Here is a 26,621-nt window from a genome sequence, read left to right on the forward strand (position 1 = left end):
CGTGTCAAGTAGTTTGTGTTCAAGTATTCTCTATTTATGCTTTTCATCTGTTGTACCTCGTGATATTTGTTTTGGAAGAGGACTGGTAGGTACCTAAGCGATGATATTGAAATGTGTTGCCTTTTCTTTAGCGTTAAGGAACATCAGAATAACCCTGTGTAGTTGACGAGACTTGTAGCAGGCCGGACAACCTGAGCAAATACTGTGTGATTGACGGTCTAAGAGGACTAAATATGCAAAATGCCAGCTGATTTCAGTGGGATTTGATTTTTTTTAAAGCCTGAGTTATGGATTCTCATAAAAAAATGTGTGTAAYTTACCAAAATGGGGCAGGGATGAGCATCAAGAGTCAGAAGTTGGGCAATATGCTCWTAGTCATTTCTGTCTTTGGTCTTGTTAGCCAAAAGCAGAGCCTGAAACTCCCTGCTCACGTTGCCTTGGCTTCTGCGGAAAGGGCAAGTCCGAGGCTGGCTCTCCTCTCACAGCTCAGTTTATTGGAATTCCTCTCCACACCCGTAACTGGGTTTTTCAGCATTTTTCATTCTGAGAACAAGTTCAGCCTCATGTCAAGTTTCTGAAAATAATCTAGTGGAAGGGAAAGCGAAGGATCAAATTACGCTGCTGCGAGGAACAAACCTTTCCATTTATTTCACCAAATCAAAAACTAGATTTCTTTTATAAAAGCAGTTTCAGTTATACTGTAGGCATGCCAAGTACAGTGGGAAAAGTGTTATTTATTGGATCTATCCCGAGCACTGAGGGGCCAAGGTGCCTGTGTCCTGGCCAACCTGTTGTCCTCTTCCTCCTTCAAACCATTGGCTTCATCCTGCTACCTGTTTCCAAAGGCAAGCTGGGAATTGTTCTGGATTCTTTGCTGAGGGAAGATGCTTTGAGATGAGCAAAATTTATTTAGGAAAATGGCAATTCAGGGGCATTAAGTCACGACTGAGGTTGAAAGAGGACGTGAGAGCCCTTTGCCATTAATTCACTCGGCTGTTTTTAGGACTTCGATAACTCTCCCTACCCGTGTCCCTGTGCAAGCTTGGATCCTTCCCCTGAAGTCACTGCACGTTCACTGTCGTAAACAGGGCAGGAAGTTGCTCGGTGGCCTCTCAGCGCTGCCGAGGTGGGAAAGGAGGTTMTTGGGTTGTCCCTGTGCGAGGGCTGCAGCCGTGGAGCAGCTATCGGAGCACCAGGGTGACACCGGACACACGGGCACATCCCGGTGCTCCGGTGCTGCCAGCTCCTGCCCACCTCGCGGGGTCTGCTTTGCTCGAATATGGCACCTAAAGCACTGGTTCTTGGAATCAAAACTCCACTGGCTTCTGGCCAAAGCAGGTTTATGTCTATAGCAGAGCAATCAGGTGTCACTGAGACTTCTCTTCAATGAAATCTTTCWTTTATCTCTKTGAAGAACAARAAGTACCACACTCTACCGGGCTTCTCACTTAATGATAATTTTTTTAATCAGCTTAAAATATTCAAATGATTGTAGTTTTGAATTATTCTAAGCCTGTAATGTTTAGGTCTTTATTTAGAATTTTATCATACAAAAATAATGTTACATCAATTCATTAATCAAATGAATTCATAAAAATGATGCATTTTATGCAATACCACTTTTGGCATTTAAAATACTTTTATTACCTTCTTTTATCTAAAATRTATATATGCRTATATATMAAATATACGMCAGGGATTTAGAATAGATTTGAGGTGGGCTCTGCTTGTTTTCCAGGGTATCCCCAGAGCATCCGTGAGCATATTCCTGATCTTGCTCTTCAGCAGAATTTGCAGATGGGAAGGCTGTGTGACATACTGGGTACGTTATGAGCTGGTGCCTGCCTGTGTTTTGATTGTTATTTACCCATATTTGCGAGTAAAAGCGAGTGACTGATGGGGACTTTCTTGCTGTTTTAATACTGAATATAGAGAACACACCTCCTCAGAAGTAATTTATCTACTGTGCTATTTGCTCCTGCCCAAATTGTTCATAAGAAGAGCCTATTGATTCTTTCTGACTCAGTGCTAAGGTAAAGCTGCCTGATCCTGTGGCACGCTGAGCACCACGAGCCAGCCAAAGTGCTTGGTGTCCTACAAAATTAGGTAGCTAATTCTGCTATGAGCACTCAGCCCCATATGGGGAGAAAGATGTGCTGGAAAAGAGTGAGCTCTTATTTAAACCWTTTTTTTTAATTAGCAGTTGAGGCAAGAGGCATATATTAAAAAGTTTTTACTAGAATGACAGTCCTCTTCTAARCAAAGCAATTAAGAACGTTATTTGTCAGTGACCAGCTTCGTTGGCTCCCTGGAATGACATACTTTACATCATTCATATATATTTCAGTATCATGATTATTTTATAAATGCCATTGAGTAAGTTTGTAACAAAAATGTATTAGATGTAGAAATTTACAGTTGCCTAAAATAATAATGTAATTGCTTTTATATATTATCTGGGCGCTAATGTTGTTTTTCTGTAGTACMTTTTTATTTTTTTCAAATTTTTAACATAGTTTTTCTGTAATCTCTAAAATGATATTTAGACACTTAAAGGGACAAAGTCAACCCATTATACAGGCATTCTTTCTCACCATTAAATCTCTGAACATAAAAAATGGTTCTGCTATAGAATATAAGCCAGATCATAAGTAAGGTACAAACTATTCAATTATTGACTAAATTATTAACTACATCACATGTTTTACCTGTGCCTGGCCAAAGGATATTAGCGTTTACCAGACAGGTTTTCTTTTTCTTTGCAAGGATTTCCTTGCTTGATGTGACCTGCTACTATTTAATCTGTCTCCAGAGCCCCACTGCATCCAAAGCAGACTTCTGTATCTGCTTATAGGGTAGTGTTAGAGTAGTAAACTGTTCTGCAGCATTTAATTCACCAAATGCACTCGGGTTTGCCAGTTTTGACAGCGCTTTCAGCATTACAGCCAACAGGGGTAAGCTTTTTGTTCCCTCGCTAATAAATTTTCAGGTTGATTTTGCAAGTCTGAGTAAAATGCAATGCTTAATATTGACTAAAGATCTGGTGGTTTTTGTTCAGTTAAAAAGTTGTTTCATACTGATCTGTGTGATACAAAGGCTCCACTAAGGCTGGGGCGTGGGGCTGGCTGTCAGAGGCTGCAGTGCTTTAGTCAAAATTCTGGCCTCATGTTTCAAGTGTGGGTTATTTCCCTGCAAACCAAGTGAGCCAGGAGGGTATCCCAATCCTTTTGCTGTCAGGGTCGGGTTTTCCTTATTTCCAGTGCTTGCTTTGCTTCTGATTCATTCCCATTTAAAAACATTTGTCCCTGGCACTTTCAGAGCTCTTATTGCTGTGCCCAGTAAAGACAATGAAAGATATCCCACCGACTTTTGGCAGGAGCGGGGTCAAAATCTAGGAGGGTTTTTTGGCAGCACGTTCTGTTAATGTTGCAAGGCCAATTAATTCATTAGCTCATCTATTAACATTCTTATTTTAGAAGAACCTAGTGGTTTAAATCTTCCAAAATGACTTATATTAATGCCTTTTACTTTCTCACGTCTAAGTGTGTGTACACTGTCTTTCAGCCCAAGTGGTTTCACATGCAAAAAAGCAGATTCTCACCCTGTGGTATTTAGCTAGCTAATCTGCACACTCACATGCTCAGCCATGGTTATTAATGGTATCCTACCGTGAGCTTTTATGTGGACRGGACAAGAATAGGATCAGGCCATGCAAAATCAAGGCGGAGTATGAAATTGCAATTTCACCAGCTTTCTAAACTTAATAGCTCGGTTTTATAATTTACTGAAGTTAATGGGATATATTTTTAAAGCAGTGCACAATTCCCATTGATGTTAATGCGAGTCGCGCAGATAAATCCCCCTGTAACACTTTCAAAAAGCTGCCCCCAGTATGTTCTGCAGATTGAATTCTGAAAACTAGCTATTTCTTTGGGTTGCTGACCTGTCTTCAGAGAAATGCTGAAGCACAGAAAAAGCAAAGCAGTTAAACCATGAAGATCTGGGAATTACTGATCCCGTTTTTATTTCCCGTGTTCTTYCAAGGACGCTGTTTGTGAGCCCATGCTGAGGGATGATCAGATCGCTGTTCTGAATGGAGCCTACCTTTCTGCCAGTAATGAACATTGTGCCCCTTTGTTTTAGATGCCAACGTGGACGTCATCTACATCTGCCCCCTTCATCTGAGTGAGGAGTTACTGCAGTATTACAATAAACTCCTGGGTCTGCAGGCAGCTGTTAGATCTGGGAACCCTGAGGACATGGGTGACCTGCAGGACAGGTTCAAAATTCTCACCCCTGAAGCTATAAACAGCTTCCCTGTGAGTTTGTCTTCTAATTACTACAGCTTGAGGGATGCAGTAAAATTAAATTGGAAATTTTATAACTTGTAACGCTCTGGTACACATCAGTGAAATATTATTGCAAGTTTAAGAGCTTTACTGATTAGACTACTAGTTAGAGCACTGGAAATAAATATCCCAGTTTAGCTTTATAGACTTAGTTGAGATAGTCTTATATTAGCTACCCATAGACTGCTGCCTCTTCGTAGTATATGTTTGGGACTGTGAACTTGATAGATTTATATCTCTAAGCAAATCACAGCAATAAACCATTCTTAATACTCAAAGTTTATCTCTGGGCAGCCCAGCATCTAGTCATTCATGTGTCTGTAGTATTTGTTGAAGGAAATCCTATTCAGAGCTTCTATAGGGAACAGAATTTGTAACTACTACAAAAAYACAGAAATATTAGTTTTCAACCAGTCAAGCCATTTTTTAATCCACCTGCTGGAACACAGCCTAAAAAAGACCCAAATTACTGTATATTATTACAGTATTTCTAAAAATACTGCAGTGCACTGAAGCTACTATACAGTGAAGAGGTATATGCTGTAAATATTAAGTCCACGATATCTTAGCTGAGATTTGACCTTTATGAAATTTTGTGATATGTTTTATCTCTCTAGGGTCTACATGCAGAGCCCTCCTCCTGTTTTCAAAATATATCCCTCTCTGAGGCATTTTGATAAATAAGTATTTGTATCATTATTTATACATATTTTGATTGAAATTAATGGCTTCAAAGTTTTTAAAAAAATAAGGTTTTTCTACTTAGTAAATATATATTACTTCTGAAATATAGCTCTCTTGGTCTGCTGTTCAGCAAAGCACTTAGGTGTATGCAACTACTGACTCAGAGCTGTCTGCTAGTTTTGCCATAGTTAAGACTGTGTTCTCTACATACGTATGTGTTTTGCTCTAAAGCTAGAGTTAAATCCTCAGAATGTGATGATATACTATGTGAGTTTTAAGGGCTGGCTTTTCTTTAGCCTTTTATCTGGACATCAGGAACTTACTGACATTGCATATGCCTGTGCTGAGCCAAAACTTGGCCCTTTGTATTGTAAAATATGTTGCTTGGTTGATAAATCCTTGCTAAACACCAGGGATATGTTTTTTGGTTGTTTTGCTTCCATTGAACTTCGGCAGTTTTAGCTTTTTTCCTCTGGATACTAGCTCATTTCTCTGGTGCTAGGCACATGTCAGGAGCTATAAAGAACCTTATAAGTAAAATACACCCCAAAAAAATAATCCTAAAGCCTTTGTTTTATGGGCCGATCAACACAGACACACTAGCCAGGAATAGAAGGTGCACTTACCAACTGATGTTTGGTCACAGTGGTTTGGATGAAATATTGTTCATGTAAAAGCAGACCATTTTTAGACATTCCAGTTTCTGTTGAAGCACTATGGACACCAATGTGTCCTATATATATACAGGATGTCTTTTGTGTAAGGAAGAATCTGTGCTGATTAGTCTTAATTGATACAAGTCACCCATTGGCTTCAGTGACTGTGAATTTGGCTGTCCCTTCGTCTGTGTAGTGAACGCAGCTCTCTAGGTTTCCTTTCAGTGTCTTTCATCTGAGTTTTGTTGTACATAAATGTATCTAAAGTTATTTCTAAAGTGTGATAATGTGCAGGCCATCTCTAGAAAGCTTCCACGAGCTATTCCAGACGTACAAATCAGCCTTAACCAACTTCCTAGCTGTTTGGGGGAAATTCTGGGGGAAAATGGTTGGCAAAAGAACACAGACCTAGGCAGCCTTGGCCATCCCTTGTGTGTGCAGGGGGAGACAGAGAGGGTCTGGGAGAACATGGGCATCTTTAAGCCTTGATTTTGGTGCTCCGTGCCCGTTCCAGTGATCTCTGTGCAGCCAGGCTGAGGTGAGACCGGTTAAGTGATGCTAATTCAGAGCCAGTAGCAAGTCCATATTTGTCACAGCAGCTTTTCCCATCATGCTGCATCTGATCCTCAACTTTTCCCATCTCAAGGACTTTTTGCAAAAGCAACCAGCTTGAGTGCCAAGAACTTGCCTTTTGGCTACGAGTTACCCTTCCTCAGATCTCCTGCTCCTACCTGCTCCCACTGCTGCCACTGTCTATGGTGGCAGCCACACTGCCAGCAAAGCAGGAGGGAACTTTATTTTACAGCCTGCTTCCCAAACTCCTTAATTAACTGTAAAATCCATTATTGGGAGGCACAAAGCAAACCTCCTCCCTACATCACCGCTCGTGCCCCCAGGGAGCGAGTGACCGGGGCTGGGAATTGATCCCGTTCTTAGGCCGAGCTCTGGGGCAAGTCCAGCAATGTGGCCAGGCTCCCACCTTTACCCCAGCGCTCCAGAGGAAGGAAACAACCAAATCCTAACATGGACAGTGTCTCCATAACCCTGCAGTGGAAAAAAGACTCGAGGCCACATTTGCTCTCTTTTCTCCTGCAGCTTCAGGGACTCCCTTTTCATGTTTGAAGTTCTCATTGATGTGTAGCTCAGATCTCCCTGCAGTGTCTGACTCCTTCACAGAGGGACCTTCTCTGGCACAAAAGGCCCTGAGGAAGGGACACAAGAGATTCCTTTTGTCCACTTCAAGGGGCTCCTCCKCCTCCGATGCACAGTCATCCTCACCCATGAAATGGGATCAGGACTTCAGTCCCCCATGGAGGAGCACTTAGGACTCTGAAGAAAACTAATCTATGTTTCCCAATCCTGGAAATCCCTAGCTCATTATTTAAGCTATGCTGAGAACTCATGTGGTTTTTGGGGTCTAGATTAGATGAAATCTCAATGTCAAGAAGTCTTTGTTACGATTTGTTTATGGCCATCTTTTGCAATGGGCATCTCTTGTAATATCCATAATATCCATCCCTGTGTGATCCGGTGCACCTGTATACCCTCTGGAAAATGTATCTGGGTCATCTGCAAATGATGCATAGCATGTGTTGTAGCAAATATTGCTGAGGCTTGACCTACCCTGACTTGTGCCCTTAGTTTTAATATACATGATATGGCCTCTTGGAGCAGCTTGTCCAGCAATAGATTTTTTTTTTTAAGAAAAAAATGGGAAAAATGCTTCTAAAAAGTTGAAACACCTGTACCTTAACAAAAAGCTTCTCTCCCTTCTCCGAGTGTTCTGCACCTGAGTTTACAGTAGCATTCAGACCTACTGTATAATGGAAATGTATATCCCGAGTAATTTAATGTGATCAGTGAAAGGCTTTGTAAATCAAAGTGTTTTATTCTCAGGGAATCACTTAAAATACTGCTGAGCTATATGGTGAAATACGTTCCCTGCTATAGGGGTTTTTCTTCATTTTTCGTATCGATTTTTAGACGCTTTAGAGTTAAACCGTGCCAGCAGTGTTGCTGAGATGAATCACTATTATCCAAAGGCCACCAGCTTCTTTGCCGACTGACAGAAGGATAATTCCGCATGGATCAAATAAATACAGATGTGTAGTAATTAGTTCTATTCCCAGTGAGCCCATTTCCAGCACACTAAAGATGTGCACGATTATGGAGCCTCACCCCAACAGCTTTTATCAATTTAAACTGCTAAGCTACAGGATAGGTCATAACCCAGCCTGCTATTAATAATGTATTTATTGTGTGCAACATTATAAATTAGGTTTATGGAATAGAAAAGAGCACCTTTTAACAAGAATGATGTTGTCTTTATGCAGAGCCATCACATGTGCCTCGCCACGCAGCTCAAGTACAGTCCCAAGACGATCAGAAAAATAAAACTTCTCCTGCAGGGCAGGGATGCCTACATCATCGGAGGGGTGCCCCACCAGGACGACCTGGCAGTGGCCGACATGCTGAACGTGCCTATATTGGGCTCGGCTCCAGAAGTCGCCCGCCTCTACGGCAGCAAGTCGGGAAGCAAACGGGTCTTCGACAGTGCTCGTGTGCCGACTCCTCCGGGAGAATCCGACATCTACAGCACGGAGCAGGTGAGCAGGGCGCGCTCTGCCGTGGGGCAGCAAACGGGCTGCTTGTCACCAGCGCGGATGCACACTGCTCTCTACCTGCAGAACTGTAAAACTGGATTGATTAGACTGCATAAATCAGGTATAAAGTTTCCTTTTTTTAATTATTCTCTTTTATTTCACCAGTTAAAAGTAATCCATATCCTAATCAAGAAGTTATCCGGTTGTTCTGGCATTCCTCGGATTCTTTTCTGAGGATACATAGGGCCTTTTGGGCTAGTTCATTCATAGCTTGTCTTTTGGAGCCGTGGAGAAAGTCATGGCCTCAAGGAAATGGGGTTGCACCACTGAAAATACAACAGGGATTTCTGGGAAGCAAAGTGTTTGATGAAAGGAGAATTTCACACGTTCAGGAAAGCAGCTTCTTCAAATTCAGGTTCACTGAGTGTATCTCCAACTGAAATTACACATTGTACTTAACTTTTCATTACTAAATTCACCTATATGGTTAGTACCAGCCATAGAAAAAGAACAGAAATATTACTAAACTCTGATTTTTAATAGCAATAAGAAGGCATAAGAGTCTTCTATAGTGTATTCATTTCACATATATGATTGTTTTGCATTCAGAGGCTCAATGTGTCATTCTGTAAGCTAATACTTCAATTTGCAATGATATGTCTAAGGATGATCTATTGGGTGGATTTTTTTAAGTATTTTTTATAGCAGTCCTGCAACTAACACAGGAAAATACTCGAGACAATTATTTGCAGGCATTCCTACTGCTTAGAGGGAGGTTTTTTCACATTGCTTTGCTTTTTATTAATCAGTTTTAGCACTGAAAATAATCTCAAATATACAAATGTATTGCAACCTCGGTAGTAGGAATAAACAAATACATGATCAATGATCTGAAAAACAACAAGCTTTTGATTTGTTGTTAAATAATTTATATGAATCTAATACTTTTGATTCATACAGTAGCGTTATAAAAGTTCTACTTCTGTTGTTTGCTTGTATGAAATATTGACTTTGTTGGTTAAATAATCAAAGAAAGATGACACTATACTAAAGTACAATTCAATTTTCGCTTAAAGACAGGATATAACTCTTTGGTTTGGTACAGTCCTTACAATGTTATCGATCCTTTCCATTACTGTAGGGGAGTCATAAAGACAAACACAATTAGGGGTTCTCGAAAGCCACAAATAATAGCGTCAGGAACACTCACAAATTCCATTTATGCTCAAAGCCCCCCAAATAAGCAAGGAAAAAATAAACAAACTATTTCAAAATACATGCAATGCAACAACATCTGATAATGAACCTACTTCCAGTGGGTTCAAAGGCATTCACCGTTTCCAAGAGCTAATTGCATGCTATGCCAGCTGGGCAAAAGGCAGTTTAAAGTCATGTAAATCTCTGTGCATGTACAGATAAATAAGCAGCACCATTTTTAAAAAGCCTCATAATGCCTTCGTGTATTTATAACCATATAACATGCTCTACAGTAGGAGGGTTTCACAGATGTTTTGCGGATGCTAGAATCTGGCACAGCTGTTCCTCAGATTTTGCAAATAGCCGAGTCCCCCCAGTATTATTCCCTGTCAAGAACGTTCATTGAGCTGCACTGATTATCCAAAACCCGAGATCCTCATCTAGCAAAGAAGCCTGAAGAGGGAGGCTCCTCTTTGCATAGTTCACCTCTCACCATAGTTCACATTGTCCTGGAGTCTGAAGGAAAATGACACAAGCACAAAAGCGCAAAATAAATTTTATGTCTAAACACCTTGATCCGCAGATGATTCAGAGCCTCAGCCAGCTGATCGTGGACAACATGGAAGTGCAGCGCTGGTTGTTCAAAGCCAACGATGAACGTGGAGGTGATGGCACTGCCTTCTGTGACGTTATCTCGCACTTGAGATGCTACCCCTGGCTGCACAAGGAGCGGCAGAGACACGGCCCGGACACCTGGAGCTGTAAGTGGGCCCACGTAAGTAACAGCCGAGCAGCATGTCCTGTCTGCCCCATAGAACCAGGCTGGCTTGTTCCCACGAACTTGTTACTGTAATTCAAAAGGCAGGTAAATACTCCAGAATATATGTGAATGTCTGGTGATGGAATAAGTTGGACATTATACTGTTTAATTCATATGCAGTAACACAAAAATCTTAGTGTTTTTGCCCAAAGGGARGGCATATATATTAAACTATATAGGTGGTAGAACCTTACAGAAACTTGGCTTTACTAAAATAAACATTAGACTAATATAGTTGAACAATACTGATCAGTTTGAGGCCAGATACAAACTGATCACTTTTTAATCTGGCTTCCTAAGGATTGTTGTTTCTGTATATTTGTCCTTACTAATAACTTTTAAACCTGGTGGCTATTTTCAGTCTTATAAGACAGAACACCTGGGGTCTCGGAGATCATTACAATTCTATAAACTACACTATAGTGGATGTATAGGTAAAGAGAGACATCCTATAACTGGAGGAGATTATAACATGGTTCATCTCGACTACAGAAAAAGCTTCATGTGGAGCTTTGAATAAGCAGATCACAAATCTGGCTAACTTCATTAGTTCTGGTATTGAGCGAACTATTTGCATTTTGAGTATTCATTGGTATTTAAATGTGTTCATTTCAATAACCATTTGATATTTCTGTATATTGTGCCAAATTCATTTGTAGTGTAGTTGTTTTAAAGCCAGAAGGAATGTATCTGGAAAGAATTGTTAAATTTACATAAACAAGTCATTATAGCTGTTTTGATTTTTTAATTCCATCAAAATGTTTACAGTTTTTGATTGAATTATATTGTATATTAACATTTCAAATTGTGCTGATAATTTGGCTTTTGACAGCTACAACATAATGCCACATTACAACACAGAACTTAAGGTACAATTTCTCCYACCTACTAACGATCCTTCCCTCTGTGCAAGTCCAAGCAATACTGAGTAGGTCTGGGTACACACAGGATATGCCCAGATCCTGCTTCTACCATGGTAGAAGGCATAAGGTACGAGCAAAATACATGATAAAATACAATTTGTATCACGTCTGGGGCTATATTTAAGTCATATTACCTGATGTTAGTTTTACTGTTCCTATTTCTCTACCATTTTAATTCTTTCATAGCTAAAAGGCTTTGAATAAAGGGCCTAATGACAACTGGCTTTCCTTGGGTTTTTCACAAAAAAAAAAAAAAAAATTTTACAAATATCCTTTGTACTGTGCTGAAGTGGAGCTTGTTGCAGCCAGGACTCGACCCTACAGAAGCCCTTAAACATTTGTTGGAAGTTGGAAAGTGTATGGAATGATATATTTGATCCAATTTCTGACAGTCAGCAGGAAAGCTTCCATAAATCCAGACTGGTATTCCAGTTGGCTTAGCCAGAAGAGCCAAACTTGCTGCCATTCCGAGCATCTTGTTTGAATAGGAATGTTCACATTTTTCTGCCTTCCAAGTTGAGCTCTCTTTTGTAGAGGGGGAGACTTTTTTTATATATAACGAGTTGAAGTCTCCRCTGAGTGTTACTATTGAGAGCAGAGGATTAAAATCATCCTTTGTTACAGAAAACCATTGTAATGATGCACATGTAAACATCAAAGCATTAGTTTATGAGCACAGGCATGCTTTAATGTCCTATTACAGTATGTAGACCTGTTTCTTTCCATAATGAAGACGTTGTGTCATTGGCATAGGCGCCCACATACAAAACGTATGCTGGCAGGTTATTAAAAAATTCAGCTTCTTGATGAAAGACTATCCTGCAGGCTAAGAGTGGAGTGAAAAGACTCTCCATTCTGGTAGAATTATTAGAAATGAGAATATGACTGTGAGCACTAAATTATGTTAATACTTACAAATAGCATCATTTGCATAGCAGTTTAAGACACGATACCCAGATTTTTCTCGTTGGTGTGYGTTAGGAAACAGATTAAAAATAAGGTAGCTTGTGAGTTTGAATTGTGTAAGAATCAATTCTCTCTGAAAATGAGCTTTTAGATTCTTCATATCAACCATAACATTGGGTAAACAAAAAGGCAGGGCAAGATTATCAATGTTGTTTTGCTGTGTTGCCTTAGTGTAGCATCAGGGGTATGTGAACAGTTATTTTGCGGCTAAAAAAAGGGCTAAATTCACAAATTTTGCAGAATGGCTYTGTGAGGCCTTCATCCTGCTCTGCACTGCTAGGGCTGCCAAGAGGCAAAAAGCCTCACCCTGAAACCTGGTTCTAGTTGGAATCCATGGGAAGAAGCCACATCCTGCACAAATGCTCACGCTGCAGTGAGGGAGCTCCTTGTGGGGAGCACCGTTCTCCAGGGCCAAAATATATGAGAATCTGGCTCATGCGGGAAAAGATCAGTAAGCCTGAAACATCTCAACAGGTTAACTGTGCTCTGCRATGAGTTGGGTGTTGAAGGAAGCACATTATTTCACAGATTTTGCCTGTTCAACCCATGCTTATAAAGCATGYGTGCTGTGTGAAATGCTCTTATGCCATTAGATCATGATTTTCCAATCTATTTACTATACGTATTCAAGCTTCAATTAGTCGAGGTGTAGCAGAAAAAGTAATTCTTACAAAGGTAAGTGAACAAATAATATAGGCTGTGTTTAGGACAATTGCATGAGGGAAAACCCTTTCCATTAGATACCTGTTGTAGAAGAAAAACTGTTTAATGGCATGGTTTTTTAATGGACATGGGTAACCTGCTATTTCAAATGTTGCAGTGCTTGAATCTCACCATCTCCAACCACATCGCAGTATTGGGTCAGTTCTCTTTCACATAGACCATATCCTGGTTAGTTCATGAAAATTAGCAACAGAAGCTCCACATCTGCTTTCAGAAGGTGGTAACAAACAGAACCCCAAAATTTTTCAGTGTCGGAAAAGCCATATTCAAACTCTGGTGTAGGCTTAGCAATTGGTTTCTATTGGAAAATTACAATTTGAAAGGACAAGATAAAATGCTGGCTGTATCTTAAAACTGAGGGTAAYTGGTAAAAATTTGGAAGTCCTATGAGAAGTAATTAGATAAASAGTGATGATCTGGGAATAGTGAGGAAGAGATGTTTAACTAGTTGAATGAGTTTCATTTCCTAAAAATGTTTCTTTGCTGAAGCAAAGAATTCAGAGAAAAGAGCTTATGTTTATAAACAAATCCAGTCATTGTACTGTGAGAGAATTAATTTTGGAAACCTGGCATTGCCGGAACGCTATAATTTCAGAACACTATAGAGTCCTCAAGTTGTGTTCTTTTTCCCTCTTTCTAATAGCCATTTTCACCCCTTTTTTTTTGTCCCCTTTTGCAACATCAGCAGCTTTGCTCTAAAGCAATGCAGCAAATACTGCAGAAACTGCAGGAAAAAGTGGAGGCCGGCACGTTGGCCTTGGTGCAACCGCATGGGGCCCAGGCGAGGCTCCTTCCACAAGTGGCCTCTGCTGCTGCTGCTTTTGTGCACACGCAATTGCAGGTGTGATATTTTTTCTTGCCTGAAGAGGGCCAAAAACTCTGACAATTCAACCAAAAAAAAATCCATTTACAGCATTTTGATAGGCCTTTAAAATTTCTTCTCACTTGATGTGGTGTTTAATAGGAAAAGAGAAAGAAAGGCTTAAGGAAAGACCTGATATCCCACAGAACAAACAAACAAAAAAAAAAAAAAGCTGGAAGTTATACAAGGACGGGCACGGTGCTCTGTCAACAAAATGTCCTAAATATTCACATATTCACCATATCGGTGAGCAATCTGCGGCRATCTCATTCAGTCTATTATTACATTTATGTAGCTGCCACGGTGATGTTTCAGGTAATTTCCAAATCCTAAGGAAAATAAAGCATGGTAATTGCGTCCCTCGGTTAAATTAAAACCATGATATCCATTCCGCAGCCTTACAATCATCAGATATGCAAGCTGTTGGTTTGTATGTCCTATTGATTTAATATGCTTCTAATCAGTACATAAAACTATAGGCCTGCAGTGTTAATTTTTCATATGCTTACAAAGTACCCTTTGATTTTCTGTCACGCGTTAATTACAGCGTTTTGCCATTAAATAGGAAGCTTTGTGTAAACTAATTACTAGGTAATCATTGTCTACCGCAAGCGTGCTGTTTGTACCTTTTATTTTATTCTAAAAATGCACAGATCTCGCAGTCTGGAACCACTATACCTTCCAGCCATTAGCTCTCACTAATTCATAGCATTATTGTGTTAAGATTGTAGGAGTTGTAATTGTTGTGGTATCAGTGCTGTTAATTACCGGAGTAAACAGTTGAAATGGTGCCAAGGTCTATTGTACAAGGCAGAGGAAAGGAGGTTTAAATGTTACTTCCACCATCTGGGGACTGGAGTAGAGGCAAATGCTGGAAAACAGCAGTGAGGCAATATCAGAACTTCAGCTCCAGGGTTTTAGGCCATATGGATCCGGAAAATTTTGAATCAATTGAATTTAACTGCCAGTTTTTAGCAATAACAGCGCGGAAGGAGAGGATAAAGCAAGAGCAGTAAAGAAATCTCAGATCTGTTAATGTTATCGCATGCAATAAAATGCCTGCTTGGATTATTTTAAAAATGTTTGTTTTGCTAAAATCCAAAAAGCACCACATAGACAATGCCTAGGAATAAAAGGAATCTGTGTTTTGCTTGTGAAACGCAAGGAGGGGTTTTGGCTGCCAAAAATCCCTGGTGCTGCAGCCCTGGGATTCACACAYGGTCCCTGGGAAGGGGCTCTGCATACGGTGCCTTTTTTCCTGTTTTAAATCATACTTTTGGAGTTCATTAAAATTCTTTCCCTGGGGAAATGGGACAGAGAGGAGGGCAAAAGAAAGTCTACAAAATGTAGAGAGCTTGAAATACAGAAAAATAAACTGATTAGGAGAATCTTACCAATCTAAATTCACTGTGCATTTGCAGAGATCTAATTAAAATATATAAAAAATGCACTGAAATATTAGTTATTGCGTTTTCTGAGGTGAGTATCCTCATTCCAGAGTCACAATCTTGCAAATACTGCATTGAAACAGTGCAATATTTTCATAGAGCTTTTAGAAGAACAAGACAATTGTGTAATGTTTTCCTCATTAGACAGGAGGAACCGCTAGAAATGAAGGGCACCATCTCTCCAGAAATATGCTTTTATGCACAAAATATCAATCTACATGGATTATTTTGGTARTAGGAAAGCAAACTCTTGAATAAAATCATCAAGATCGTAAATGAACATTCCGTGTGCAAACATGTAGAAATACCCGAACAAGCTCATACTGCTTTTAAGATGTTATTTTTGCCYGATTTTTGCTCTCACAGGGTATGGTGCTTTTTTATTTGCTTTCCCTGCCTCGGTCGTTTCCCGGGATGACGACTACAGAAAAGGATCTCAGCACCATATTGCTGCTGCCCGCTCAGGCGCGTGCGGAGGCAATGAAAGGATCTTTCTTTCTAAACAATCCTGGTTTATTTATTTTTTATTGGTCTGTTAGCAGATGTTGGAGTAGTTCGGGGCACAATGCGAACATGTGCTTTTCAATGGAGCTCTGGTAAGCGGCGCGGCGCACAATGAGGCTCCAGCAACGGGGAGGGGGCTTCGGAGGCGGCCGCCGCTTCCTGCTTTTTTTGTGTGTGTGCATGTAGTTGAAATGAGAATTAGGAGGAGCGCTTGATCTTTATACATTGCCATCCTCAGCGTGTGCAGCGACGGCGTGAGCTAGAAGAAAGCCGCGGCCCCATGTGGCGTGGAAAAAAGGAACAGCAGTTTAAGTGCTGCAAAGTTGAAAGAACTAACCTCCTCGTCCTGCCAGGCAAGGCAAGGGCCCGCAGCAGAGCATATGTGCCCACGCTGGACAAAAAGCCCCTGGAGTGGGAGCGGAGCAGGCCGGGCTCCCGGGAAGCGGCGAGCGAGCGGATAATGCCGCCTAAGTGGCGAATTCCGCGCGCCGGCCCCGCCGTCGCGCTCGGCACCCGCYTGGAACGGCCCATTAGCTACCAGGGAAAATCGTCTCTGCTGCCTTCAGCAGATGGAGCAAATATTTTACGGAGCAATTTTACATACAAAGAACATTTGTGTTACTCGGTAATGGTGGCTGGTTTACATGATGCTGCCTTCTATCAGGATGTGCTTTCCTGGCTCATGGAAGGCAGAATTGGCACTTTTTAATTTTAAAAATTGCAGCTGGCAATTAAACGCTTGGTCTTTAAATCAGTTTTCAAACTTCCAGTAGGTAGGGCCAGCAGAATATCGTCATCAAAAACACTTCCATGTTTTAAAGCTGTCAGATTGTGCCCTACAGTGGGGTGGATTGTAGTTGTGACCAGCATTTACCTGTTTGAATTGGGAAAAAATATCAATAACAGTTCAATTTSCAAAGTAGGAGATAATGCAAATGCTGCCATCATTGGGCTTTCCTGGCACTGCCACGTTAGCTGGTGGAGCTAAGAGAGAAGAGCAAGGAGGGCTCGACCAGGTCACATCCAGGCAGCTGCACTAGGCTACCAGAGCTGCCCCGCTGACAGGGTAAGGGATAATCTACTGCATAACTGCCATAAACTGCTATAACTGCACTGACTTCAGCGGCGACATGGCCCTTTGTATTGCTAAGGATCCGTCTGCTGATTTTTCTTCTCTGGCTCACTCAGGTTTATTTATTTAGAATTACTTTCTTCGCTATTTGCTTGCAAGGTCTAAATAATTTCCTTTCAATCTGACTTTTTAGCTAAAAAGCCTCAGGCCTTTCTCACGCTTTCTGCTCTGCCACCTCTCTCTGTCCCCAGGTCTTTCTTTGGATTTCTGTTTCATCTTTCTGTTCATATCCCTGTCTTCTCAAAGGCTTTTCTGTGCACTGGTCTTTCTCAAGTGCATCTCTCAGTTCCTTCAACATACCCCATGGTCAGTCCTTTTCTGTTGTTGTTTTAAGGCAGCCTTCATAAATTCAGCTTGCAGCAGCGTGAGAAATTATTTTATTTTGAAAGAGGGAAAGGTGTATTTTCTTCATGCTTATTCATCACGTTATAAAAAAGGAAAAACAGGTTTGGATGGATGTACACAYTCCTGTATCATGTAGTAATAACATTTGGCCTGCTGTCGTTTTGCTGATGCTAAGAAAGATGAGCTGAAAGTTCTGCTCATGTTGAGCCTGATTCTGGATTGTTTGGGGCCACATCAAGAGGTAAAACATGGGTGAGCTCTGCTGGAGATACCGTCCAATTTAAATGAAATTAGCCCTACAGAGCAGTCATCCTTTTAAAAGGCTTGATTTCATGAGTGAGTGTTGGATCTGGGCTGGAATTTGTCTACTAGAACTCCCTATAATCAGGATTATTGCCTTTTTAGAGCTTACAATTACAAACAAACAAAAAAATCCCACTKCAACTAGAATTCCTGGTGCTGATCCTTAAAAAGTGGTTACCTTTAAAAGGTAACCACTTTACCTTTTTTTCCTTAAAAAGTGATTCACCCTCTGTGAACGACTTGACTATTTAGGTGCTAGATCTCACAAGGACGTTTTCCCAGRTTKCTTGAACTTCTATTTTTTAAAGCCACTGTCATCTTTCTGCAAGGCACTGGGTTTTGTGCATGAACCTAGTCATCTTCCCAGAATTTCACAGGAAGCACAACCAGGAATAAGATATATTGATGCGCCACGTTGACTCCCTAATCATTGCTCAGCCTCCTTCTCATTTGGGTAGATAAATCACAGTAAGTTGGTTTGAATTCATATTTTTAGGTATGTCACATCATGACAAAACCTCTCCAAATTCCCTGCCCTGGAAAAAAAATGTTTGTTTTTCTCTTTATAGACGTTATCCATAAGGTTTTACCATGTTCCTCCAGAGCTAAAGATAATACAGTTGTGGCTTAGGCTATTGCTGGGGTCCCAGGATGGCCGGTCATCTTCTGAAGCACTGGAAGCTGGAGAGAGAGGATCGACAGGAGAAGCAAAGAGACCCGGGGGAAGGCAGGGAATGCTTGTGAAGCAGCAGGAAAGGGAGCCTGAAGCAATCGAGTCAGGGTCCTTGCACTTTATATGCTCCTCTGCTTCTGGGACTGTTTGCAACAGTAAAAGCAATGCAGTTGGTTTCGGTATTTAATGGGGTGGTTTTGTGTGTGTGATAATATAGCAAAGAATTTAAAAGCAGGGACAAGCTACTTCGTATCCTGTAGCACAATAAATGAAATTCTACCAAAGATTAGCAATGCAAATTCACGTAGGAATTTATTATAAAGACAGGGGAGGGTAATAAGGGTATCCCCTGCATTATAAACCTCTTTGGTAGATTCTGGCCTGAAATTTGTTATAACTACAGGGTGAATTTTGATTTGGCTTATGTAACAGCTTATACATAAAGAGAGTCAGTAAAACTGTTTCTGGCATATATGCCTACTTCAATAAGCTCAGTTTCAAAATAAAAACAGGTTATTGACTGCTGATATTGATCACCGAGCAGCTGCCAAGTGCTTAGCATTTTCAGTTGTCACATCAAATTATTGATATCAATTATGATAAAATAGATGCTATACTGAAAGGTGGGAAATCATCTTTCAGAGAAAGACAGTTTTCAAAAGGAAGGAAAGTAGAAAAATTTTAAAAAGGCTCCTTGACTGTGGGTAAACAGTAACCACATTCTCTTTAATTTTTTCCCCTTTTCYTTTTGTTTTTTTCTTTTTTTTTTCTTTTTTGCCTGTTGGAGGCCTGGTTTTTAATCACCCCACAAGCAGTTTTCATTTCTGTAGTAAAATTGCTTGTGGTTCTATTTAATTTGTTTCTGCAGGAGCCAGCTTTGGCGAAGATCTCCCAGGAGCTGCCGGGCCTTTTAGCACAGCACGTACAGCCAGTCAATGAGAAACGATTCCCTACATGGGAAAAATTCCTCCAAACATTTCTTAGTCAAGGTAAATAAGACTGCAAAGTYGCTGTTAAAGTGTTAAAAGGAGTAATTATACCATATTGTATACCATATTCTTGTTAATCTTGGGCCCATTTAAATATTTATCTCCTTTTATTTCTCCCCTTATGCTTCAAATGTTCTTTTAAGAATGAATTATAGGCAACTCTTCTATCATTCATGTATCCTACCAAGCATTTAACCCATATTAATCCTGGATTACCTTTCCCACATGCTTGTCAGTCAATAAACATTAACTCCTTAGGGGTGGGGTGCTGTGCAGGAGACTGTCACGTTTGGGGAGGACTTCATTAGGGAAGGTGCTAATATGAGCGTGCACATATTTCCATTTTTGTTAAGTATTGGTGAGGAAACACCTGCAAGACCTTGGTTCGCTTCCCATAGTAGCGAACCCTGCATGGCTGGCGTGCACTTTTCATGCTATATATGTGCATCGCATAAAGTCAACTGTGCTCGTAACCTTTAAGCAAATGAGCAAAATGAGCTTTCTGCCTGGAGTTTTGCCCCCAAATAGGTTTTGTGGCAAGCACAAGCGAAGTTGTGCTTTATTGCACTGCACAGAATATGGGCGCCAACTTGCAGTTAGGCCCTTGCTGGGCTATTCCTTGCTCTCCAAGCCACAGGAACAGCAGCGAGCTGCAGTCTGCAGGCTGGGTGGTTTTGCTGGCGCGGTGCGGAGCCCCCGGCAGGGCTGCCAGCTCTTATTCAGCCAGGGCACCTTTGCAGCAGGGCTGGCCCCCGTCCAACTGGCTCCGTTTGGAAGCAAGACTGTGGTCAGCCATAAAAGGCAGCACAGATAAGTGTTGTCTAATTGCTACATATCAGTATATCTGTGAGTGGCTTTGCATGGAAATGTTTAAATCCTATATTAGGAGGCCAATTTTAGCCTGAAAAAGATGCGGTGTTTGGGCTTGGGTAGTAAATTTCGGTGGTAATCTGCCCGGCAGTTATATTCTTTCGTATTATGTAAAATAGATATAGGCATTTCAGAGATTTCTATCTGCTGAACTGACAATGGCAATTCGAAAAATTGAAAGYATTTTTGGAAAAAACAATACCAGTTAACATATATCATTATATCCTAGCTCATCCTAACTAAATGCATTATGGCGTTGTATGCAGTGGAAAGACAGTCCCAGAATGCCAAATAGTCTCCTCTCTGTGATTTCCTATGGGCAACTATGCTGAGAGTTGTCAGCTTTTCTGGCCTTCCCATCTACATAGCAGTTTCCTCACGGGGATGAGCATCAGCAGACAGTCCTGCTTATCTCAGATCAYTGTATGCAGCACAATGTATGCCAAGAGTAGTTCACAGCTGGAGATAATGCCCCCCGAATGTTGCCACGTTGCCCCTGCAATACCATTCTGGCAATTAGCTGGGCAGGGGGCAGCCCAGGATTCATTCCTGCCACCTAGGAGCATATTTGTTCCATCAGGTATGTGATAAAGCTCCAGGAACTGCTTTCAAAAGCACCTGCAGCTCTAAAGCCACCAGCTGAACTGTGCAGGGCTGCAGCGCTAGAGTGGTGGAGATACCACGTTTCTCTTGTAAGAGATTCATGGGTCTAGCTTTGCTGCTCACCTTGCATTTGTTTACTTGGTGTGCCTCCACAGCAGTGTCTGCAATGGCTGAGCACAAGAGGAGCTGGGAGGTTCACTCTAGAAGAGCTTCGTATRGGAGTTTTACTGCTAACTTAACTGCTCATTCATTTCTTACTAGGTGGTGTGATAGAAGCCTTCCCGCTCTCTGAAAACGTCACAAACCTCACAGTGGATATGCTGATAGAACCAACAGGCAACATAAAARTCGTGTCATCTGGAGACCAGCTCCATGCTGACGGTCCTCTGCGCTCATCTGGCACTACCATTCCGCAATGCTCTGTTGATCCAGCGGTCCTTAATTCCCTGTGCTTAAAAATTGGAGAGACCTGCMAGTCCAAAGGAGTGCTCGGTTACTTTTCCATTGACTTTGTGACTTTCATCCATCCACAAACACTGGAGCAGCAGGTGAGTGGAGCAGATACGTGACTTCATTGTGTCCCCCAAAGGTCAAGAACTGCCTACGCTTTTCCATGACCCCAACAGATAATGGGAAAAAGCTTTGCCCTTCTGAGCAAGTTTCTAAGCAGGGAAGCATGTGGAGAGGTGCGTGCTGTTACTTTGTCAACATCATAAAATGTAGACCTGAGGAATCTTYCTCTCTGGCCTAAAGAGTAACAGCTCAGCAATGCCTGCAGGGTTTCTTTCAAAGCAGAGTATAAGAAAATAATATTTTCACCTTCAAATGACTTTCCTTCACCTAAAATAAGTGCACTCTGCAATAATGTGGTAATTACAGAGGGTAGTTTCATGGTTAAGACCAAAGAGAGGATTTTAGTTTCCRAATGTTGACAGTTATGACTCCCTTGTATTTTGTCCTGCAAGGAATAATTGTATGGATTATTTTAACTTTATTAATAAGCTAGTTTCTCGCCAGCCGGGTCCAGCCCAGCTCCAGCGCTGGCTGCTGCAGTGTGACCTGTGGGCAGTCAGCAGCTTGTTTGCTCTCAGCAGAACAGCAGCAGATCCAGCTGCTGTGGGACCTCTTAGGAGGTTCAGTTCTGTGATAGAACCTTGCAGTTTATCACCCTTTTCCTAGTCCTGAAGCCTTGATGCTGTGGGCGTGTGAACTGCATGTACACATTGCACAAACACATGGCTGGCCTTTTTGGGAGCCTAAACTGAACGATACAGCATTTTAATTTATGGTACTCCAAGGTTAAGGCTTTGGGTTACCTACAAGGGCACATGCCASTAGGAAGCCCATGTAGTATCTGGGGTGCTGGAGCACCCTGTGACTTCCAGCAGGCAGGAATAACTAAGAACAGAAGGAGCTAAATAAACACTTGTCCAGGAGAGGCTTTTGCAGAGATGAGTAATGGGACCTCTTTAAAAGGTGAAATCTGAAGCATTCCAGTGACCCTGCTCCTCCCTGCCTACAAGTCTATCAACAAAACCTCATAGTCAGCAGTATCAGGACTTTTGACAACGTAAGAGGTGATGTGATAAATCAAGGCAGCGGGAGGGCATCCGCTCCAGGATCTGCTGCTGCCTAGGAGAGGTGGCAGGAAAGCAGAGGGGCTGTGGCCACCACTGCTCCTCAGGAATAGCTGAATTTTCACATCTGTAATGCACACTTCTGCCAGGGCCAAGGACCAAGCAGGTAAGAGGATGGATCAAAAGGAGCAATGTAATCAGAGCTGTAGTTGCAGGTGAGTTTCCCTCATTCCCTCATTAAGGTCTATCTTGGAGGTGAAGTTGTATTAACAGGCGGTAAAGTTGCAGTGTATGTGCCCAAAATAAATCCTAGCCTTCATTTCATTCTGTTCATTAGTGCCTCTGGTAGGATTCACAATAGATGGATCTCATTCCATTAGCAACTTGCAACGTGCTTTCCAGCTAAATCTTACTCCGTGTTTTTGTCCTTTACTTACTCGCATGAATGTTAATGATCAGTCTGGATGACAGCTTATAACAAAATACTCATCTGACATTCCTCTATTCTTGAGTAATTGTGGCATTTSTTTTATAACATCAGATATCCTTGTTTCAATGTGATCTGCTAAATTTTTCCACCAGTCAGACACAACAGAAAGCAAATGCAGAGTATCACTGAATACTATATTATGTTTAAAAACATTTTCATGAGCTGTAGTATCAGTTAAGCCAGGCTTCCTAGAGATTTGTCTTGAAGTTAAGCTACGTATTCTGTAGCTGAGCTCACTCTGCAGCCTTTCCCATTGCAGCATCACTGGTGAGTCCCTTTCCTCTATCCAGCTGCCTATTTTAGCAATCTTTTGTGAGCTGAATACATTTGATGTTTTTACCTTCTTGTCAAATTTTGTTGATATTGGCCGATGGGACTGAATATTATGACAGTTATGCAAACCTGAAGCCTAATGCCAGACTGAGAAAGAAAATCCCACCTGGATGAAGGACACTGGTGCAGTGGTCTTGTGTTTGTAGGCTAAAGAAAATGAAGTAATTTTTGAAGAAAGTAAAATCCTAGTTGTTAGTGCTGGCTAATGTTTGTGTGCTTACTGAGTGCAACCACCACGTTCAGTGTTAGCATTTGATAATATATAATAATAATAATTCAAAATCTCAGCACCAAGGGTTCAACTGAGGCACTTTCCCATGGGCCGTTCTGTCTGTTAGCTCTTTGGACACGGACTCTGCAGTCGCCCGGTTATCTGAGCGAGTCTGTTGTCTTCTGCACCCTTCAGTTAGGACCTTCAGTTAGGGTTTAAAAAGTACAGCTGTAAATGGAAATATGTCTCTTTGCTCAGCTAAGCTCAGCMGAATGGCTGGAGTTTTCCAAGGTGGAATGGGTCTCTGCATGCAAGGGCTGCTTCTCGTAGGCATCTTTGCAAATCCCAGCTTGGGCAGTGTGAGCAAAGGCTTCGAGTGCAGGGCTTGTGTTTAGAGTTGGCATGTGGTATCTATTGGCAAAGACAGGCTCTTTGGCAGTGCTATGATAATTGAATTCCATTTTAAGTACAGCGAAGGCTTAAAACCAAGCTTTTGGTAACCGATAGGCTGAGGTGACCATAGCAAACCAGAGAATCAGAACTCATTAACACCGAAATGTGGATCACAATTGCATCTCACTCCCTGGATGTGTTTACATGGGAGTTGCAATTAGACCTGAGGATAAGCCAGGCTGGATAATTTCCATGTAAAGTTGCCTCTAAAAGATGAAGGTTTGACATTGCCAGCCCCAGAAGTCAGTGGCAGTTTTGCCATTTGCTTCAGTAGGGCTGGGGGTTGACCCACACACAGAAATGCTTCCTTGGTTATTAAGGTTGGGGCATTTCCTGGCATAAACAAGGACATAGTAAATCAGTCAAGGCTTCATGTGGTTTCCTAATGCTTCTTTCCATTCTCTCTTGGTTTTATTTCCCTGTTTTCAGTTGATTCTACCGTAAGGTTTCCTATATTTTTTGGCACACCACAATTTTAACAGTATTTAAACCTTTTTTTTTTTTTTAATTTAACTAGATATTGAGCCAATTAATGATGCCATCTGTCTTGTGAGAGAGATTATACAAAAGATTGTGCTTCTGAAAGCCTGTTTTTTGGCAAACAAGAAATGCTATTAGGCTCTCCAAACATTTACCCACTGATTTCAGAAGTGCCCATTTTAATGCCCTGGYTGAAAGGCTCAGAGAAGTTTCCTGCAAGTGGAGGGTACTCAGACATCCTTTCAAAGCTGCATTTTACACAGAATATCAGCTGAAAATACTGTATTTTCAGTAAAGCTAAAATTAAATATATCCTTGAACATCTGTTACTAGTGTAATATAAGAGTATTTAAATACTTGAGAAACCCTGAAACCTTCATGCAGTTACATGCTGCATAAATACAACTTTTTTAAAAAAATGTGAGGGGCTAAATAAGTGGAATCCTATATCTGCTTTAGCAGACTGAACAGTTTCGTGCTGCAATATGTGTTATCACATGTATTACCCTGTGTATTCACTCAAAGATGAGCAGAGGGCAGATATGTGGCTTTTTACCCAGAAAACCTGCAAAAAATCTTTAAACAACACATGAAAATTGGTGTTAACAAGGATGTACTGCTTATATATATGAAGTTGTTACTGCCGGTAAGTGTTTTCCTTCAGCCCTCGTGCTCTGTTGTATTGCTCTGTGTAATAGCACCAAAGCTCTGTGATCTCCTGCCTAGGGAAAGGGAGATGGAGCCCTGCCATTTTCAATATTTTTTGTGGAGAAAAAAAAGAGTGGAAAAATTAAGCGCACAACTTAAATCACTCCTGATTTCCACTCAGTTTTCCAAGCCTGGTCTTTGCAAGAGAGGCCTTGACCCTTCTAACGAGAGCCTTGCATGCTATTGACTGGATGCTTCTCAGACCCCAACTTGTCAAGTAGTTGCACTTAACTAAGGCCATTTAATTGAGTGGGACTGTTTGAATAATAAATTTATTTACTTCCATAGACCTGYGGACAGATAATTTGGAGAAGCGAGGCCGTAAGTCACCTTCTTCCTTGGCCTGATAGGTTAYATGTCCCCACACCTTTCCCAGCAAGAGGGAGAAAAGCCTGGATCAAGTTTAATACCTTTAAATCTTTACATACTTTGCAGAACTAAAAAGAATTAGAGAGAGGACAGAGCAATTTCGACCCTATCGAAATTGTATGAAAAAAAATCTTGGGATTCTCTTAGGAATAGAAGTGCCTGGTGTAGTGCTGTGGTTCACGATGGAAAGGAAAAGATGAAGCAGTTGGGGCTGCCCCATAGAGAACATGCGGGTGCCTTTGGTGGGACCCCAGCTTCTGCATCCACACGTGCAGCTGAAATTTCCTCCAGCCATTTTCTAGCAGAACATCACATTTTCTGGGTGTTATTTCTAGAAAGGAGCCCCATCTTTTCCTTTAACCCTCTTCCAATCTCACGCTGTGCASGGCAAGAATCAGGAAATTCAGGAAAATAAGTTTTTTCATGCAGAGCCACTAGATGGCAGCCAGGCAAGAGCCTCTCCGCRGCGCAATGATCAATTCCTCTGCGAATTTTAAAAGTAATAAAAGAAGCTCCTTTCTCAAGCCCGAGTTGCATTAATATTTTACTAATTGACATTTTTACAGTGCCATTCAACTACTTCTTTAAAAATAGCAGGTGTGCTCTTTACAATAATGTAGACATCAATACTAGATGCAGATAAAACAATTAAAGGGGAGCAAGAAAAGCTATAATTTAGTAACTGTTTAAGAATTTATGTTTCCTTCCCTTCTCAAGTTTATGTTTTAAAGCCGAAGCGTTTTTATGGTAGCTGTAAAGAACTACACTATAATTGTGGCTTTATTCACTTGAGATGCCCTTAGCGTGAAGCACAGCCTCTTAGGCTGCACATGCCAAAGGAGAGCAGCAGCTTTTGGCAGCCTGGGTGAGAATTCCAGGCTTTTTTGTATTTCCTTGGACAAAGAGTCTGCCGGGATGGATTTCTGAGTACTCTTTTCCAGTGCTGGGATTCTGAAAACCTAAATCTGTGCTCTTCTTAGCTTAGTCTAAAGTGCATGAAGTTGTGAACGCCTAAAGTCTTCACTACAGCACAATATGGAAAACTGACTYTTCGTTTCTAACCATAAATTGGTGTAAAAATCCAGCTCTGATTATCTTTGAACTTTCCCTTGTCTGAAAAACCTTGTGTTGGTTCCAGGCTTCAAATGAGTCCTGKTCCAGTTTCATTTCTGAACACAAGTGCTCCACTGCTACGTGTGGAAATTAGAGTTGTGGGAGAGAATCTTTCCAGAAATATTTAGATCGTGGGAGTCCTGTGAAAGTCCTGCAATYCCAGGTTAAATGTGCTTGTGTCACATTAATTTGCCGTGCAATCCAACTGAGACATGACATTAAATGCATAGGTGCCCT

At 41.3% G+C, this 26,621-nt stretch overlaps 1 protein-coding gene across 1 annotated transcript in view; it reads left to right on the top strand.

Annotated features, from left to right (window-relative positions):
* IQCH (IQ motif containing H) overlaps positions 1 to 26,621 on the top strand; it is a 68,895-nt gene that overhangs the window by 30,886 nt on the left and 11,388 nt on the right. Inside the window, exons 12-17 of the mRNA XM_026040538.1 lie at positions 1,739 to 1,822; positions 4,144 to 4,319; positions 8,023 to 8,295; positions 10,073 to 10,264; positions 19,057 to 19,177; positions 20,912 to 21,198. Coding sequence (XP_025896323.1) covers positions 1,739 to 1,822; positions 4,144 to 4,319; positions 8,023 to 8,295; positions 10,073 to 10,264; positions 19,057 to 19,177; positions 20,912 to 21,198 — 1,133 coding nt within the window. The remainder of the gene's footprint in view (positions 1 to 1,738; positions 1,823 to 4,143; positions 4,320 to 8,022; positions 8,296 to 10,072; positions 10,265 to 19,056; positions 19,178 to 20,911; positions 21,199 to 26,621) is intronic.

The sequence above is a fragment of the Nothoprocta perdicaria genome, unplaced genomic scaffold, assembly GCF_003342845.1.
Source record: "Nothoprocta perdicaria isolate Ctin4 unplaced genomic scaffold, notPer1 scaffold_26, whole genome shotgun sequence".
NCBI classification, from domain to species: Eukaryota; Metazoa; Chordata; class Aves; order Tinamiformes; family Tinamidae; genus Nothoprocta; species Nothoprocta perdicaria.